This window comes from Phascolarctos cinereus, unplaced genomic scaffold (genome assembly GCF_003287225.1).
Source record: "Phascolarctos cinereus isolate Bilbo 61053 unplaced genomic scaffold, phaCin_HiC Scaffold_726;HRSCAF=1367, whole genome shotgun sequence".
NCBI classification, from domain to species: Eukaryota; Metazoa; Chordata; class Mammalia; order Diprotodontia; family Phascolarctidae; genus Phascolarctos; species Phascolarctos cinereus.
Window position 1 is genome coordinate 320684779 of NW_027556098.1, and position 20148 is coordinate 320704926.

Below are 20148 nucleotides of genomic sequence, written 5' to 3' on the forward strand. Positions count from 1 at the left end.
AGGATACCCCTCCCTTTGTGGGCTGATTATCCTAGGCAAAAGTCATTCTTTATATGGGACAACTAGGTTAGTAGATAGGGCACCAGACCTGGAGCCAGGAAGACCTGAGTTCAAATCCAGCCAGAGACACTTACTAGCTGTGTGACCCTGGGCAAGTCATTTAACCCTGTTTGGCTCAGTTTCTTATCTGTAAAATGAGTTGGAGAAGGAAATGATAAACCATTATTTTTGTTAGGAAAACCCTAAATGGAGTCATGAAGAGTTGGATATGACAATTCTTTATCCAACAAATTCTTTATCCAAATTCTTTGAAATTTTTTCTCTCCAAATAGAGGATGTGAGACTATACCTTGTTTTCCAGACACCATCATGAATTCTAGAGTTGAGTAGTCACTTCCTCATAATTTATCTCTCATTTCTACTGCAACAGTATTATTTATCATCATCAGGGTCTCCATCTTTATGAATGTTCCAGTAAATAGGAAGTTGAATCATTACTACATCATGACTCTGTATGAGATTTGTTCTCCGTTTCCTGAATTCCTCATCTATTTCTTCCTTTTGTCCAGTTGGTGTTTATTATTGTATGTAGACCACAGTTGTATTGGTTCTATTTTTTTCTCTTATTGTTATCCAAATCCTCTCCACTGTTTTTCCCCCTGCCTCCAATTCACAAGATCTCCTCACATATTTCCTCACATTTCCTCACATGTATCCTTGAAGTACTGAATTAATATTAATGGGATCACAAGCAATCCAAAAGATAGAAAAATTATAGCACTTTTAAAAAGTTTTTAAATTTGTAAATAAGCATGCATAAAAGAAAATATAAATAGCAGATATGCTTCTATAGTCATAGACTTCTACATAATTTGTTGACAAACAAATCAGAAGTCAACAAGCATTTATTAAGTACCTACTCTGTGCCAGGAACTTTGCTATATGCTGGGGATACAAAGAAAGGCAAAAACAGTTCCTGACTTCAAAGAGTTCACAGTCTAATGAGGGGGATAACATACAAACAACTGTGTACAAACAAGAGACACATGGGATACATTGAAGATAATCTTAGGCGGAAAAATAACTTAATTTAATAAGTATTTATTAAATACCTACTCTCCTCTAAACCCTATGTTCTGTGTCAGAGAGAATGAGATAACTAAGACTCAGGGTCTGTTTAAAAAAACCCAACAACTTACATTCTAATGGAAGGAAAGATGTATACTAATAACTGATACAAGAGAGAATAAGAGCTGAGGAAAGGAAGGCTACAGGCAGAGTGCTATGAGAAATCTAAGGAGAGAGACCACTTTCCCCTGGGGCAAGTAGGGAAGAGTTAGGAAGTCTTTCCGAAAGAGTAAAGGAAAAATATTTAGCAAGCATTTGCCAAGTGCAAGGACCTGCACTAAGCTTCAGAGTGAGATGTCCTGGCCTCAAGGAGTTTATGTTTTAATAAAGGGAAATAAAAGATGTAGGGGAGTAGTGGCAAGGAAAGATCCAGTCTGGGAAGTCACAGGGATGATGAGTAGAGTCATTGGGACAGTTAATTGACATGCCCCTTCTGGAAACAGTTTTATTTATTTACTTGATTACTATTCCCAGAGATAATGGGATACCAGTAGGGTACTCATATGGCAGCAAAGCACAGGAAAAAGCAGATAGCCATGGCAGATGATTGGATGGGAGGTGAAACATGACCTGATATGGAATTGGCTAGATACAGTGGCTATGTGAGCCTGTGCTCACTCACTCCCTTCATGAAAGAGTGGCGTTTGAGCTAGGCCTTGAAGGAAGGGGGTAACCCTGGGATCTCAACTAGACCTGGTGCTTTTTCACATCTTTATCAGTGACTTAGATAAAAGCATAGATTGCATCCTTACAAAATTTGCAGATTACACTAAGATGGAAGGGATAGCTACCTCACTGGACCGAAAGGGAGGGATGGCTACTTTACTGAATGACAGGGTCAGGATCTCACAGGGAGAGGTGACTACTGCACTGTATGACAGGGTAAGGATCCCCAAAAGATCTTTAGGTTAGAACATTGGTGGGATTTATTGAGGGTAAATGTAAAACCTTATACTTGGGTTCATAAAAGCAGTTTCCAAAAATACAAAGTGAATTAATTAGACATGCCTAGACATCAGTTTGCTTGGGGAAAAAAAAAACAGCTGAAGGGTTTTAATGGATTACAAACTCAATATGAGTCAACAATGTGGAGCAGCTAGGTGGCACAGTGGATAGAGCATTGGCCCTGGAGTCAGGAGGACCTGAGTTCAAATCTGGCCTCAGACACTTACTAGATGTGTAACTCTGGGCATGTCACTTAATCCTGATTGCCTCCAAAAAGAAAAAAAAATAAGTCAACAGTGTTGTATCACAGCTAAGAAAGCTAAATTGATTTTAAGCTACATCAAGATTGGCTTAGTACCCAGACTGGAGAGGTTGTAATCCTGCTTCCTCTGCCCTACTTAGACTATATCTGGGGTGTTGTGTTCACTTCTGGGCACTGTATGTTAGGAAGGGTATTTGTAATCTGGAGACCATCCGTAGGAGGACCACCACAATGATCAGCAGCCTTTCGTTCATAACATATAAGCATAGCATCCCCTCTGGGATCTTTTCCTTAACACTTAAGGGTTGGTATCCCAAGAGGACCTATTGACTACTACTCTTGTCAGGGATCCGAGGGTAACACTAAAAGTTGAAGCTTTTAATACTCATGAGCCTTCACTGAGTAAGACTCAATTAGTATTTGCAGAAGGTATTTACTAAGCAGGTATAGTGAGGACAATTAGTGCAAAAGCATTTTCCCCCAAATGGATGGCACACTCTTCCTCTGCACTCACAAGCTTCCTGGGGAGAGTGGGATCAAACTCAGAATGTGGTAGCTGTCAGGCACTGATCCTGGCTCCTGGGAGCCCTTCTCTTCCTTTGTAGAGTCTTTGTGATTCTAGGTGGGTCTTTCTGTCAGGTTCTGAGGACTGGGGCCTCTGATGGGTCTGCAGATGACCCTTCCATGCTGCCTCGAGTGGCTGTCCTTTCCACATCTCATATGTTTTCTCTATTATCAGCCACTACCACTCTAGCAGTCACTGCTACTAACTGGCCACCTGTGGGACCACTGATGGGACTTCTAGATCTCCCAAACTCACCAGATCACCTGGGCAGCCCCGTCTCAGGATACTTGTTTGCCTAAGATCAGAAAAGAATAAACACAAGAGAACCAGAGATGCCATTTGTTCAGGGACACACCAGGGTGGAATGGGAGATAGAGCAGCTAGCATTCCCCTGGCTCCCTCACAGTGTTATTCTCAAGACTTATTACCTTCTGAGTAGGAGATAGGAAGAACGGAGATTTAATTTCTCTTCTCAGGAGACACCTTTTTTTTTTGGCCTGGGTATATTTTGCCCTGCTCCTGGCTGGGTGTGTTGTCTCCTACTGGTTCAAATTCTATGATAATAATAATAATTTAGCGTGGTCAGTGGCTGGAGGGTAGAGTGAAGGGGAAAGAGAGAAAGGATCAATTCTAAAGAATGTTTAGCCAACCAGTCCATCAGCAAGCATTTATTAATCATCTCTTTATGTGTCAGCATTGTGCTAGACGTTGGAGATGCAAACACAAAGAAGGAAGCCATCTTTATTCACAAGAAACTTACTTTCTAATGAGGAGACAAGTCCATATATAAGCACATACAGAATAAATATAGAGAGAAACACAGGGTAGTTTGGGAGGAGAGCACCAGACGTCATGAGGATCAGGAAAGGTTTCATGTACAAGGGTGAAAAGAACTCATGGTGACAGGCTAACTGTCTTCAAGTATAATCTGAAGTTTAGAGTTGGAAGGACTCTGAAGGTGATTCAGTCCAGCCCTTGCTTGGCAGGTTATGGTGTGAGAAAGGGGTAAAACTTATTCTGCTTGGCCTCAGAAGGCAGGTGGACATTGCAAAGAGACAGATCAGGGTTGATATAAAGGAAATTTTCCTAGCAATTTGAACCATCCATAAAGTTGGACCTTAGGAGGCAGAGGGTTTATTGTTACTAAAGGTCTCTGAACAAAGACTGGATGATCACTTATCAATGATACTGGAAGGGGCAGCTAGGTGGCTCAGTGGATAGAGTGCTGGCCCTGAAGTCAGGAGTACCTGAGTTCAAATATGGCCTCAGACACATAACACTTACTAGCTGTGTGACCCTGGGCAAGTCACTTAACCCCAATTGCCTCACCAAAAAAAAAAAGAAAAAGAAAAAAAAATTCAATGATATTGGAATTCCTTTTCAGGTATGGTTTAAACAAGATGACCTCTGAGGTCCCTCCCAGCTCTGAGGTGCTATAGTTATGTAATTCTCATTGTAAGAAATGTATCGTGTACTTTAAAATATTAATCAAATGTGAGTTATTAATATTATTAACTTGTCTTTATTATGGAGTTCAGATAGACATGGTCTAGGGACAAGTCACTATCCTGTGGTTATTCTTTTATATTTAATGTTCTACAGGTTGTTGCACAAATAGATAAAATGAGCTGGGTTTTTTTTTTAATTGAATAAAAGCATTGGGATTAAGCTTATTGTCTGAAGGTTCGTTGAAAGGATCTTTGGGATAGCTCCAATAGCAGACAGGATGATGGGGATGAGATGTGTTTCATCCAGCTCCTACATGATTTTAATGTTTTTTGCTAGGTCTCTATATTTTGAAACCCTTTTTACCCCACATAGTTTGGAGATTGTGAGTATTTAATATGATAAAAACTATTAAAATGTTGTCAAATTTTTATGATTTCATATTATGTTCAGGAAATTGTGGGCAATATTTCTTTCTGTAATAATGTTCCAGTTCCAACATAGTTTATTTGTTGAATTCTCAAGAATATTTGGGAGTTTGCAATAGTCATCTGTCAGCTAATGAAAAATAGCAAGCTTCTAGTGTGTAATCTTTCTAGGAATTTTGTAGGTGCTAAATTGGTTATAATTGTTATACTATCATTATTACTACTATTATTTTGTCATTTAAAATGAAGAAACAGTCTTGAAAAGGTGTTTTCTTGTGTAAACACTTTTTTTTTCCAGTACTTCAATCTGTATATATCCTGTATATACATAGTTTTTTGCATGTTCTTTCCTCGCTAAAATGTATGCTCCTTGAGGGTAGAAATTGCTTTTGCCTTTCTGTACCCCCAGCTTAGCATAGTACCTGGCACACAGTAGGTGCTTAATGCTTACTGTTATTGTCATTCATGATGATGATGATGATAGTGATTATAAATACTTCGTATAAAATATGTAAACACTCAATTGACCTGAATTTGAAGGGGGCACTTGTATTCTCACCTTTGCTAGTAGATGTGTGATGCCTTCTATCAAGAAAGTTGGGATCATGTTTACTTCTCAGAGAAAGTTGGTTAACTTCTTTGTTAGTAATTAATTTGTGCCTGTAAATTCATGCATTAATTAATCATGCATAAATTAATTCATGCATGTAAAGCATTTGAATCAATGGATATTTCTCTTATCCAGCCTTGTAGCTTTCTAGTTTTTAGAGAACCCAGAGTTTCGTTTTCCTACCGTGATGTAACTGCACATTATATCAGTGCCCAAGCTTTGCGTTTGTGTTCAATCTGACTTGCTTTTTCGTTGTGTTGTACTACTTATACAACGCATATAGACAACCAGAAATTTTCCACATCCTTCTACTTTGGAAATTCGCCCTCTTCTTTAATTTATTTGTTCTCAAATATCTCTAGGATAATTTTGGGTTGATGTTGAATTTTTTGTTGTTGTTTTTGCTTTCTTTGATTGTTCCTTTTCTCACTCTAACCTTTTGGCTTTCAATTTCAATTGTTGATTAAGTATATCAGGAATTTCTGATATACTTTCATTTTCTGGATTCCGTTTCACATATTTCTTTTTTTGTTGGATTTAATTGAGCAATATGATATTCAAGGTTTTCTACTGCATTTATGCACTAGCTATTGCTGAATCTTCCAGTCTCTCCCCTGGTTTTCAGTAAGTTTCACAACCTTTTTCTGCCATATTAATATTTGACATCTGTCTTTAGGAGTATTCTTAAATAGCTTCTTCTTTTCTCCTATGGTGTTTGCCATAGCAGTGACCTCAGTGTATCTTTTTTTATAAGTTCTAAACTGTTTTTATACTCTCAAATGTTGTACAAGAATGCAGTCATCCAATTTAGCAAATTCCAGCTTTTAAAAATCACTGATTTTGCATGGGTGGTCTGTTCATTGAATTTATACCATCAGACTCAAAAAGAGCTTTTCAGAATTCCATTCTGAGTATGCCCATCTCCTTTTTAAATCCACTGGAAACATCAGCATTTTTGGCCTTCCTTTTTTTTTTTTTAACTGAGTAACACTCCTTGAGTTAGTATTAAATATAGATTTTTAATACCTTCAGGTTATTCAGCTTTTCCCTCTACAGGGAACCTCCTTTTTAGCTTCTCCTCTTATTTCATCCTGTCTGGGTTTGGGAATGAAGCTATTTCTTATGATTTCCCTGAACTGATCTACAGCTCATTGTTGTGTGACTTGGAGTTGAGGATAACATGGACAAAAAGCAGAATGAAGTCCTTGCCTATAACTGGTAAGATCCGTTTTTCAGTTTTATTATGACTTAGTATTAGCACATAATGAGAGTATTTATGACTTCAGCCTTTCATGCACACTTATGACTTGTCTACTGTAGTGGTCAGCGACCTCTGCACTGAAGCATTTCTGGGGTACTTGGATCCTTAATTTGTTCTGATCTGTCTTGCCTTCTTGTGATAGCAGAGCACAAGGAGAGCGACTTAGTCTTCTATCCTCTGTGTCAAATTGATCATCATAAGAGTTTGGAGTAGGCTGAGCCAACAGCTCTGTACTCACTTTGTGTTTTTCTTAGATTCATAGGAGCAATTGCATCCCCCTGCCCAGGATGCTAATCCACTCAGCAGTATCACCAGAATCCAGCTGACCAGTGTTTCAGAGATCTTGTGAGGCCTTTATAGCTACCAGAGAGGTCTCAGGGCCCTGCTCTGACAATCTCATTCCCTTACTTTGTCATAACTCCCTTATACACAGACACACACAGACACAGACACAGACACACACAGACATAGACACACACATACACACACACATTCCTTATCCCTAGAATGGCACAGATGATGGGTTGGGCTTTGACAAGGTTATCATTATTATTATTTATCACGTATTCTCATTTTTTTGACAAGGCTCAGATAGAAACAGGGCTAGGACAAGTCACATCCTGCCATGATTTCTTTTTATACTTAATATTCTACAGGTATATAAAGTAACCACTTTTTTAGTCAAACAAAAGTATTGGGCTGGAAAGTAATCCTCTGTAGACTCATTGAAATTTTCCTTGGCACAACTCCAAGGGCAGACAGGACATCAGGGATTATAATTATATTCCCATGTGATTTTGATCTCCTCTGCTAGATCTCTATCCTTTGAAAACTTTCCATTCTGTGTACCTTGGAGATTATGATTATTTGTTAGGGCGATAGCTATTAAACATGTTGTCCTTAAGTTCTTGAGTTTTTATGGATCAAGGTTATGTCTAGGTAATTGTGGGGCAAAAGTTCAGTTCATGATAATGATCCAATTCCAGTTCATTTTGTCAGATGAGTTCTCCAGGATTTTTGAAGGCCATTGTTTCTCCTATGGGCATTTCTTGTCTGCCACTCCATGAAAGACATTGAGCTTCTGATATAAAATTCTAACTACCAGGGCATATCTTGCTAAGTATTCAGCTGCTGCTAAATTTTTTCACCCTGCAGTGATGTGCTGCATTACTTCTATCATTTCTTTGTATCATGTGCTTGATCATTAAGTCTAGCTTCCATAAGGATAACCCTTGTGTAATTTTTAGTGGCAGCTCCCCAGTTCTTGAGTTGCCATCATGTGTACCTCTGTTTCCATAAATAATCCACCTGATCCTGTGTTACATGTTTCATTGCCTACATATTGTTGGCCAAATTCCTTAGGATGTTGCCCATGGAGGGCCTTTTGAGTCCGTTCTTGATCTAAGCTGTTTCGTGAGCTCCATCTTCAGGTAAACCACCCTTTTTGACAAATCCAATGGTGCTCTACCTGTTATCAGTCTTTACTATTTTTCTCATTACTGCTTTCTCATCCTTCTCATCTTTTTTGGTGGAGTTCAGATAGAAAGAGTCCTGAGAGAGAGAAATGATTATTCTGCTATTCTTTTGTATTTAGTGTTTTATAGACTATAGTAGGTAAGATGACAATTTTTATTTCTATTATCATCATCTTTTCATCTTTTTTGATGGGGTTCAGATAGAAGCAGTTCTGGGATAAAAGATTATTATTTGCTATTTATTACTTATCATCTTGCTTTTTAATATTTAATGTTACACAGGTGATTAAAATCACTTTTAATAGTTGAATAAAAGCATTAGGATATAAACCAATCCCCTGTAGGCTCAGTGAAAGCATTCTTAGGACACCTCCAGCAGCAGACAGGACAGCAGGGATGTCATGCACCTCGTCCTGTTCCTCAATGATTTTGATTTCCTGTCCTACGTCTCTATATTTTGAAAGCTTTACATTCCATATAGCTTGGAAACTATGCGTATTTGCTATTGCAATCTTTATTAAAAACGTAGTTCTTAGTTTTTTATGGATTGTTGTGTCTGTCGTGGGCCACGGTTTGATCTATGATAATGGCATACCATTGTTCCAGGACGGTTTCTGGCTCAGTTCTCCAGGATATTTTGAGGTCTGTATTTCAAGTATAGGGATTTGTTGTTTGTCAGTCCTAGAAATAATCTGGGAAGGCTCCTGGAAGAGGAAGCACATAGTTTCCACTTTGAAGGATCATGTGTTTGACTGGAGTGTTGGTTACTTGGAGGAGGACGGGGTGAGAAGAAGCAAGGCCAAGTAAGGCCTGTGGTATAATGGAAAGAGTAGAGGTTCTGGACTCACCCAGTCTGGTTTTGAATCTCATCTCTCCCACTGTTGACCTTGGGTAATCCCTTTCACTTCAGTAGGCTCTGGTTTCATCCCTGAAATGAAAAGGGCTGGCTTAGGTCCCTTCTAGCTCTGTATCTTGTGATCCCATGCAAGGAGCCCGTGAAGGCTTTGGAGTAGGGTAATGGCAGAGTAGTCAAGCCTGCCCTGCCAAACACAGAGAGCCCTGGTGGCTTAGCTGCACCATGAGGGCAAAGGGACGGAGACGGCATGAGAACTTTGCTCCATGCCCAGTTCAAATTAGTGCCATCCAGCAAACAGTGAGTAAGACCCTACAAGGTGCTCAGTGCTGGAGACAACACAAAACTTAGGTAATATACCTTCCCTGCCCTGATGAAGCTCACACAGGGATAATTCAATTCAACAAAGAGCTACTAAGTGTCTACAATATACTAGGCACTGGGGGTGATGTAAGGACAACCTGCCCTCGAGAAACTTACATTCTACCATGGAGATATGGCATACACACAGATAAGTCAAGACAAAATATGCACAAAGTAATTTCAGGAGAGAAATGCTAATAGCTGGGGGTTCAGGCAAGCCTTCCTTTAGGAAGTGGCGCCTGAACTAATTAAGATTCCAACACAGATAATATACCATATTACATGATAAGTGCATTAGAGTGTTGCTAAACAGAGTTGGCCTGTGGAATCTGAAGCCTAAGGTTGTTATGGTCTTTGGAGGAGAGGATGGTGTAGTTAGGGAAGGCCTCCTAGCATTCGAATTCTGCTTTGAAGGGTAAAGGGAAGAGTTAGGGGAGAGCAGTCTAATCACAGGGAGCAAGGTGGGCAGAAGCATGGAGCAGGTGAGAACATGGTGAATCGGGGGACTCAGGAGTAATCCAGTTGAGTTAAGTCCATGTTAAGACTAAATGTGTTTTCCTGAAACACAAATGAATTTTTGTAATTATCAGATTCAGAAATTGGAATGAAATCCAACAGGTGTCTAAAATTGACATATTTACATATATGTAAAAACCAAGCGGGTTGGTTTTTAATGTTTTGATTTTTGATCTGGTATATTTTATCATATTTTTAAAATTCTATCTTCCTTTTTCTCTCAATTGATACTAATTTCTGTGTTAAAAAAATTGTTGAATTCCAATTCTGTCCCTGCCAAGAATGATGACAAGATGCTTTAAGATGCTGATGAGTGTTTATTCTGTTGCTATTCCTTGCAGATAGCGAGTGGTTGTCCTCATCCTTAGAGAGTGTAAAGTACTCTTGTTTGGCATAAGTGAAGAGTATGTGGAAGAGACAGATCAGTTCAGAAAGTAACTGAGGAGAGCAGGACTTTGCTGCTCTGGATCTCTTCTGTAGCTAATAACTCTTCTGCTAAGAAGAAGGAGATGTGGGGGCATGGGTAGAGTGAGGGATTATGGGTTTTATTTCTTGTTCTTTGTTTCCTTATTCAAAACACCAAGAGATCTGAAGGGCTGATGTGTGAGAGAAGGATCAGATTTGTTCCACGTGGTCCTAGAAGGCGGAATAGTGCCAACGGAAGTTGCCCACAAGTAGAGTTAGTTCACTCACTTAACTCTTTGCAGTCTGACTTCCAGTCTCATGATCCAACCAAAGCTGCCCTCTCCAAGTTACTGACTATTTCTCAATCCTTATTTTTGGCCTCTCTGTATCCTTTCACAGTGTTGATCACCCTCTACTAGATACTCTGTCTTCTAGGTTTTTGACTACTGCTGCTACTACTGCTACTACTACTACTACTACTACTACTACTACTACTACTACTACTATTACTACTACTTCTTCTTTTCCTCCTCCTCCTTCTCCTCCCTCTCCTTCTTCTCCTCTTCTTCCTTCTTTTCCTTCTCTTTCTTTTCCTTCTCCTTTCCTCCTCCTCCTTTTCCTCCTCTTCCTCTCTTTCTTCCTCTCTCCCAGTTCTTCTTCCTATCTGACCACTCCTTCTCAGTCTGCTTTGCTGTATCTCCATCCAGGTTGTGCATGCTAACCAACTAAATGGCTGGCATCATGGTGACCAAGCCATACCATCCCCAAACATTCCCTCAGTGCCCATTTCATGAGATGCTGAAACTACTGGTCTGACACCAGAGCAAATTTCATATGGACTCCTATGAAGGTTTTCCCTTCTGTTAGTATGTCTTGCTTCAACTTCTAACCCAGGTACTAAAGGCTCAGTAGGTTTCATCAAGGACTTGATATTGTGACATACTGTAGACGCACCAGTGGCCAAATTCTTCTTCTATTTTCAGTGTCTCTAGACCTCAGGCAGCTTGGAGCACAGCTACAAGTCTTTTCCAGAAACACATAGCCAAGGGGGAAACTGAGACACACAGGAAAAGCTACCCAGAAATGCTTCTATCTCAGAGGTGTCACCTGGATCACTACCTCTTTTTCTTTTTTTTTTTTTGGCAATTGGGGTTAAGTGACTTGCCCAGGGTCACACAGCTAGTAAGTGTCGAGTGTTTGGTCTGAGGCTAGATTTGAACTCAGGTCCTCCTGATTCCAGAGCTGGTGCTCTATCCACTGCACCACCTAGCTGCCCCAGGGTACCATCTTCTGCATGAAGCTTTTCCTGATTCTCCTCCTCCCCGATCCCCTTCTGCTAGTGCCTCTTTCCCAAGCTACTTTGTATTTCACTCCTTGGTACCTATTTGGATTTGTTTTTGCTGTATATAGTTTTATATGTGCTTGTCGTGGTCTCCATGAGAATGTAAACTCCTTGTGAGCAGGGATTGTTTCCTTCTCTCTGCCTGTCTCCCCAGTGCCTTGCATTGTGCCTGGTGCACAGCAGGTGCTTAGCAAATGCTTGTTGCTTGATTGCTCTTGTAATTTGAGTTATCTTTATTATGTTAACGAGGGAAGGAGTGGATGTGAAGATCTGTGAAACAGGAAACAGTACAGAGGCCAAACTGTTTGGTATAGACCGTGTTACAGGAGATAAGAAAAAGGGAGAGAACCATGGGGCCGGGCCAGTTGGGGAAGGCCTCACAGGGGGAGGTGGGACATGAGGTAGACCTTGAGTGACAGGGAACGGTATTCTAGGCAGAGGTCAGTCAGGGCTCAGAACCTGGCACAGTCTTGGCCTGTTTGGGAACACAGAGGAGGACCATCTGGCTGCAGCGGAGGATTCACCTAAAGCACCGTGGCGATATGCCGGGTTGGGCCAGACTGGGGACAGTAAAGAGTCAAGGATTTCCCCATGTTCCGTTCCACTTGATACAGAACGTATGATGTATCAGAGTCTTGGGTCCTTGTGTAGATGCTTTGAGACTTCAAGGATCCCTGACTTGATCATTGTGGGTTCTCCCTTCACCGATGCGGCTCCTCACCTCTCCGTGCCTTAGTAGACGACCTTCGTGAGATGCTGTGGCCAAAAAATATTCACCACCTGCTAATGACAGTCTTCTGATTACAGGCTATTATTTAGTTGATGGTAAACATATTAATAATAAAAACAAGAGCCTCTTTTTCTAGCAATTTCTACTTTTCAAACTACTTCAAATATATTATGTTGATCTTTGGAACAGTCCTGTGAGGTCTGTTGAAAACAGGTATTGTTGTTCCATTATACAGAAGAGGAAACTGAGGCCCAGAGAGGTCCACTGGTTTGCCCGGGGTCATGCATTGAACTGGTGAGAGACCCAGGATGAGAACCCGGGTCTCCTGTTCCAGTGTACCATCGGGTAGAGATGTTCAATCCTAAGCTTACCCTCCACCAACCATGGCATCCTGGGTACATCTGGTGTCTTCCAGGGTATCTGAGGTGGCAAGCTTTTCTGGACTGGTGTGATATAGAAGGCAGTTTAGGTGAGGCTGAGGTTTATTCATTGCCCTTCTTCACACCTGAGCCAGGAAGCTCTCAGAGAGACAAGAGCAGAATGAGCCATGGCCTGGGAGTCAAGAGGTCAAGAGGCCAAGATGCTTACCTTTATTCTACTGCTTACCTGCTATGTGACCCAGAGCAACTCAGCTCCTTTCCCTGGGACTCATTCCTTTTGTGTGTAATAAGGAGAGTTGTGGATCACTAAGATGTTTTCCAGTTTTACGAGTCTGTGTTCTTAAAGTCCTGGCTCTATTAGTATTATGTTTTAAGGTTTCTTAAGATTCTGACATTCTAATGCATGTTCTCAAGTTGTCTTCCAGATTTAGCATTCTGTGTTCTGAAATCCCTTCTGCTTTGTGAAGTTTCTTTATCTTTCAAATGACACATTTTGAGGACAGTTTTAAAATAACGTGTTGAATGTATTATATCCTTAAAAACAAAAGCAAGCTGTATCTAATAAGCCTTGTATAATCCTCTTTTTCTGTTCTACTGTGTGTATGGAAATGCTCATTTTATTTGGTGTTTGTTAAAGTTTGGGATTAAAAAAAATTAAAATAAGATGAAGCATTTGGGTTGGACTTTGTGATGCTCTGTTCAGTGTTCTACGTTCTGAGACCCTTTATAGCTCTAACATTATTTTAAAAATCATTTTATTTTTTCAATTAACAGAATCTATTTTTTCCTCCCTTACCTCTCTTCCCTACTTAAAAAAAAAAAAAAGAAAAGCAAAACCTTTGTAACACGTATGCTTAGTCAAGCAAAAACATGTTTCTGCATTGGTCACATCCAAAAATCTCTCTCTCATTCTGCACCCTGAGTTCGTCACCTCTCTTTCAGGAGGTGGGTAGCATGCTTCATCATTCCTTCTCTGGAATTGTGGCTGATCATTGCATTGATCAAACTTCTTACCTCTTTCACAGTGATTTGTCTCTATAGTGTCGTTGCTATTATGTAGATTGTTTTCCTGGTGCTGCTGCTCACTTTACTCTGCATCAGTTCCTATAAGACTTCCCAGGTTTTTCTGAAACCCTTCCCTTCATCATTTCTTACCGCACAGTAGTGTTCCATCCATCCATCGGCCATCATTTCTCCTGCCATCCTGCTCTAACATTCTGTGTTCAGTGTTCTAACATTCTTTGCTCTAAGGTCCCTTCCAGCTCTGACGTTTTTAAGTCAGTGTTCTAACATTCTGTGTGCTCAGATCCCGTCCACTCTAATGTTCTGTGTCCAGATTTCTAACATTCCCTGTTCCGAAGCCCCTTCCATTTCTAACATCCTCGTGTTCTGTGTTCTTCAGGTTTTCTCCAAACTGCTCTACCCCATTGTGAGGGAGTCTGCGCTGTCTGTGCTCAAGTATATGCTTCTGAGTTTCCAGCACTCCCATGAAGCCTTCCACCTGGTAAGGAGTTTGTGCAAGCCAGACTGCACATCTGGGACGTCCCTTTTTTGCAGGTATGGATGGGATTGGAGAGTGGGAAAAAGGGTAGGATGGGTCCCCAAAAGAAATGGCTGGGCCTGCCCTTGGATGTCCTGTCTCTTCCTATTGGCCATAGGGCACAGGACCTGGAGTCAGGAAGACCTTAGTTCAAATCCAGCCTTAGCCACTTATTAGCTGTCTGACCCTGGGCAAGTCACTTAACCTCTCTCTGCCTCAGTTTCCTCATCTGTAAAATGGGGATAATAATAGCACCAACTTCCTAGGGTCATTGTGAGGATAAAATGAGATGATTTTTGTAAAGTGCTTTGGAAATCTTAAAACACAATACAAATGCTAGCTTTGGGTGTTACTGTTATTCCCTGAGGCCAGTCCCCTGTGCCAGCGGTGAAGGGGGCCTATTAACTCTTACCATTTTTCTCTTGGTTTCTTGCATTCTGGGATGAAGATAGGGGTAGGGTGGCAGCAAATGGAGTAGCTAGGACTCTGGAAACCTATCTTCGTGTTCTTCATAATAACTCCCTATCCTTCCAGTCTCTATCTCTATCCCTGCCCCCACTTCACAAACAACCCTATGGGGTAGGTAGTGTGAAAGTTAACATTCCAATTTCTTGTACAAGGATTATTATTTCAATTTATTGTGCCCACCTTAACCCAGCCTGTCCTCATGTTGCTTCCTGGCATTGGATGGGATAGAAAGTCATAGGAAGGAGAGAAAGTTTGCCTTCACTTTTTTTTCTTCAATTCAACAAATGTTTATCATGTAGCTGTGTGAACTTGGGAAAATCACTTAATGAGCTTCTTTTCCTCACCACTTTAAATTCCACACTTTACATCACTTCATCATCTTCTGCCATCTCAAAAATAAGGCAGCTCTTCTCCATACTAAGGCCAACCTCTCTATTTGTGCCCTTAATCCCATCCCTTCCTATCTTCAGGAGTTGAAACATTGCCTTCTTAACCCTTTTGTCTGTTAAGGCTGGGGGCCGTGTCCAGTTTCATCTTCGCACACTGCCCCTCTTCTCCCCCAGCCCCCATCCCTTACCCCCCAGTGCCCAGAACAGAATCTGGTGTATGTTAGGTATTTGATAAATGCATAAATTTGGAGACCTGGGAAACGAGCATTGATGCAAGCAAGGGTCACAGCCTCAAGGGAAGACCACCCCCACCAACCTCCCAAACAGAGTCTCCATGATTTTTTCAACAAAAAGTTAATCCCTATGGACTCTAGTAGTGGGGAGTCAGGTTTGAGGGAGTTTGTGGCATGGCCTACATTAGGCCAGCAGGGGGAGCTTAAGTCCTCAACGTGAGAATGATCTTAAAAAAAGGTAGGGAGAGGGAGAGAAGTCCAGAGAGGGTCATATTTTTAAAGTTTTCCTGGTTCATGAAATGGGTGTTTCCTCATCCACTCAGAGCTTTACAGGAAAGGAGATGGATGGTTTTTGCCAGTTTTTCAAGTAAAATAATAAGGAAGGTGATAATAACTACAGATCCTATAAGTAGAGGAAAAGCATGATTTAGAGCTAGAAAGGACCTCAGAACATAAGAATGTCATACTGTAGTCATAAGGGACTTTAAAAGCACATGGACTGACGTCAGTTCTGGAAGGGACCTTAGAACATAGAATGTCAGAGCTGGGAGGGACCTTAGAACAGAGAATGTCAGAGTTGGGAGGGCCCTTAGGACACAGAATGTCAGAGCTGGGAGGGCCCTTGGAACAGAGAACGTCAGAGCTGGGAGGAATCTTAGAGGTCATCTGGTCCTGAGGCCAGTGGGCCAGATCTGTCCTGATTGTTTTTGTATGACACTTAAATAAAGCCTTATTGTATTTGGAAATGTAAAAACCATTCTTAGCTCCTGCCCATGCAAAAACAGATGGCGGCCAAATTTGTTCTTTGGACCGTAGTTTGCCAACCCCTGGTCTGGCCCATCCCTCTCATTTCGAAGATGAGGAAACTAAGGCCCAGAGAGAAGCAGCCTACACAAAGTCACACAGGGAGATGGTGGCAGAGCTAACTGGCCACACAACTCTAACTTCCACACATTTTCTTCTGTCCTGGGCTTATAATTCACTCAGACTCAATTCAGTTTAGTTCAGTTTGATTCAACAATGCTTTAGTGAGCAGCCCCTGTGTACAGAGCATTGCTCAGCCCTAGGAGCAAGACAAAATGTGTAGAAGATGATGTCCCTGCCTTTATGGAGTTCCCAGCTGGGCAGGAAGGTAGGGAACCAACCCATATAAGCATAAACACATTACATGGTAAATTCTTGAAAGAGGCACAAACATTAAGTGCTATGTGAGGTCTGATGGGGATGGTCATTACCAAATCAGGAGATTCGTGGGATGAGCTCCTGGAGGAAAGTTAGGTTGTAAAAAGCTAAGTGGGAATTCAAAAGGCAAAGGAAAGGGGTGGTGGGGAAAGGTCAGAGAAGCCATTCTTGAAGTAGGAGCAAGAAATGGGGTGGCTTCACATGCATTGAGTAACAGACAGTGAGGTCTTACTCTGCTCTCTTCACTAGAAATCCTGCTTTGCATTGTTTTAAAATCTCTTAGTAGTCTCCCTTGGTCGGGTCAGATGATAAATAATATGCCTTGTTACTTCAATTAGCAGCCCAGACCTCTATACCCTGCAGTGAATGTTGTCCCCCACATGGTTATCCTAGTGGGAGCTGCCCAATGATTCTGTCTTTTTTTAGGCTGTATGAGGGACTCTGTTTTGTGTAGGTCCTTTGAGCTCTATCATATATTCTTCCTGATATATATTTTTAAAAAAATATATGATAATATATAACATACTATTTTTTGTTATAATTTCATGTAATACTTTAAAGTTTCCAAACCTACATGCACATGTATGTAAAATATATGGCCCCTTAACCAGTCAGCCAAACAAGCATTTACTAAGCACCTGCCAGATACTGTGCCAGGCACTGGAGATGAGAATAAAGTAAATTAAATAATCGCTACTCTTGAGGAACTTACCTTGTCATAGATTCCCACAAAGGCCCTGTACAGGATGCAGCACAAGTATTGTTAACCCCATTTTACAGATCAGGAGACAGTGTCTCACCTACAGTCACCTAGTTCATAAGTTCTTGGGACAGGATTTTAATCCAGTCCTTCTGACTTCAAGTCCAGGGTACTTTGTACTATTCTCCCCCCCCACACACTCCTGCCCAAATGCCCTGCCTCTTTGCCCCCTCCATTGATATAAAGTCCAGCCCTATCACACCTTGGATGATCTTTGTGAGTTGCTGTGAGCCAAAGCATTTTATGATCTAGTTGGTGATGAGCCTTTTCCCACCTTAGGTGATACTGGTCCTTAGATGATACGTAGTCCACTGCTGGGTTGGTATTCAGGACATGGGAGAGCCTGGACCCCACTGGCATGGTCTCAGGTCACCTCCATGCTTGGATGAGGCATCAGAGGAAGACTTTATGGTGGAGAGCACCTAATACAAGTGGGCAAACTGAGACTCTGAAAAGGGCCAGGATGAGAAGTCCAGAAACTTGGGTTTCTATTATGATAGCTAACATTTATGTAGAATTTACTATGTGCCAGGTACTGTGCTCAGTGTTTTTACAAATGTTATCTTATTTGATCTTCACAACAACCCTGGAAGTAGGTACTATTACTATCTCCATTCTGCAATTGAGGAAACTGAGATAGTCAGGGCTTGAGTGACTTACCAAGTGTCACACTGCTAGTAAGTGTCTGAGGGGGAACTTGAACTCAGATCTTCCTGACTTTAGGCCTGGTGCCATGTTGTTACATTCCAAAGCCTCTATAGTCATGCCAAGCTTCTTCTGGTCTTCACAGCTTCTTCCTCACATCCCCAAAATGGTGGCCTCCCTGGCAGAAGAGGACTCCAACTCCCGAGCAAACTGCTTGGAAGAACTGGCAGAGCTAATCCACTGCATGGTGTTCCGCTTCTCAGGCTTCCCAGACCTGTATGAGCCTGTCATGGAGGCCATCAAGGTGGGTTCCTCACACCCATCTCTCAAGAGTGACTGGGCAGGGTTTTCTGAGCTTTTTGTTTTTATTTTTGAAAGTCTGTGACATACTTTTGAGTCACAGATCTGAAAGGGACTCTGGAACATGATCATGGAATGTCAGAGCTAGAAGAGACCTTATAAGGAACATGGAGCATCAAAGCTAGTAGGAACTTTAGAATATAAAGCATTAGGGCTAAAAGGAATGTTAGAACATGGAATATTAGAACTATAAGGGATATTAAAATATAAAATGTTAGCACTAGAAGAGATTAGAACATCAAATGTTAGTGCTAGAAGAGATGAGAACATTGAATGTTAGACCTAGAAGAGACTAGAACACAGAATGTTAGACCTAGAAGAGACTAGAACTTAGAATGTTAGACCTAGAAGAGACTGGAACATAGAATGTTAGGCCTAGAAGAAACTAGAACATGGAATGTTAGAGCTAAAAGAGACTTAAGAACATGGAATGTTAGACCTGGAAGGGATGTTAAAACATAGAATATTAGAGCTGAAAGGAATCTGAGAACATAGAGTATTAGACCTGTAAGGGTTCTTAGAACATAGAATATTACAGCTAGAAGGAATTTTAGGATATAGAATGTTAGGACTGAAAGGGATGTTAGAAGATGGACTATTAGAGCTATAAAGGATATTAAAACGTAAAATCTAGAAGAGACTAGAACATAGAATGTTGGAGCTAAAAGGGACTTTAGAACACAGAATATGAGACCTAGGAGAGACTAGAACAGGGGTGGGGAACCTGTGGCCTCAAGGCCATATGGGCCTCTAGGTCCTCAAGTGTGGCCCTTTGACTGAATCCAAACTTCACAGAACAAATTGTTCCCCACCCCTGGACTAGAATATAGAATGTTAGAGCTAAAAGGGACTTTAGAACACAGAACGTTAGACATGTAAGGGATGTTAGAACATAGGATGTCAGAGCTGGATGGGACTTTAGAACATAGAATGCTAGGACAGAAAGGGATATTAGAACATGGAATATTAAAATTATAAGGGATCTTAAAAGATAGAATGTTAGACCTAGAAGAGATAGAACATAGAAGGTTGAAGCTGGAAGTTACTTTAGGACATAGAATATTAGATCCATAAGGGATCTTAGAACAAAGACTGTCAGAGCTGGAAGCTACCTTAGAACACAGAATGTTAGGGCATATAACAAAATGTTAGAGATGGAAGGAACCGTGGAGAATGTCAGGTCTTCTCTGTTCCTTTAACAGATAAGTGAGTCCCAGAGAAGCAACAGGTTTACCCCAAGGTGCACAATGAGTCAGTGACTAGAATCTAGCTGGGGCATCCTAACCATATCCTCCTTTCAGCAGACCAGTCTGCCTCTTTTGCACTGGGGTCAACTGTGGACGGGGCCTTGCATGTTGGACACAGTTCTTGACCTGAGATGTGGAATCCTTGTGCATGTAAAGAGTTCAGATATCAAAGAAATGAATAATAATAGCTAATATTTGTCATTAAATGCTTAGTATTCCATTGTTCTAACAAAAAGTCAGATCCCATATCTCATTCAATTAAAATGATCCCATACCTTATCGATTTAAAAGGACAAATAGTTTTTTGGCCTGGACTTGTGATTTCATCAATATAAGAAACTCCCAGTGTAAAAAATCCCTCCCAAGGTCCAAATTGGCAGTTTCTCTGTGACTTACCAGTCTTAGAGAGTGGTGTGATGTACCTAGATATTAAATGACTTGCCCAGGGTTACATCTCTAGTTTCAGAGGTAGGCTTGAACCCAAGGCTTCCTGACCACAAGGCCAGGCCTCTCTCCACTACCCCGTACTGCCTTTTAAATAATATAATGGTTTAGTATAACAACAAAATTTTAAATGACCATTTAAATAACCGATTTATATTTAAGATTGGCAGA

General features: G+C 41.0%; 1 protein-coding gene across 1 annotated transcript in view; it reads left to right on the forward strand.

Annotated features, from left to right (window-relative positions):
- Positions 1-20148, forward strand: part of USP35 (ubiquitin specific peptidase 35) — a 65408-nt gene that overhangs the window by 24606 nt on the left and 20654 nt on the right. Inside the window, exons 6-7 of the mRNA XM_078156940.1 lie at positions 14112-14213; positions 18072-18230. Coding sequence (XP_078013066.1) covers positions 14112-14213; positions 18072-18230 — 261 coding nt within the window. The remainder of the gene's footprint in view (positions 1-14111; positions 14214-18071; positions 18231-20148) is intronic.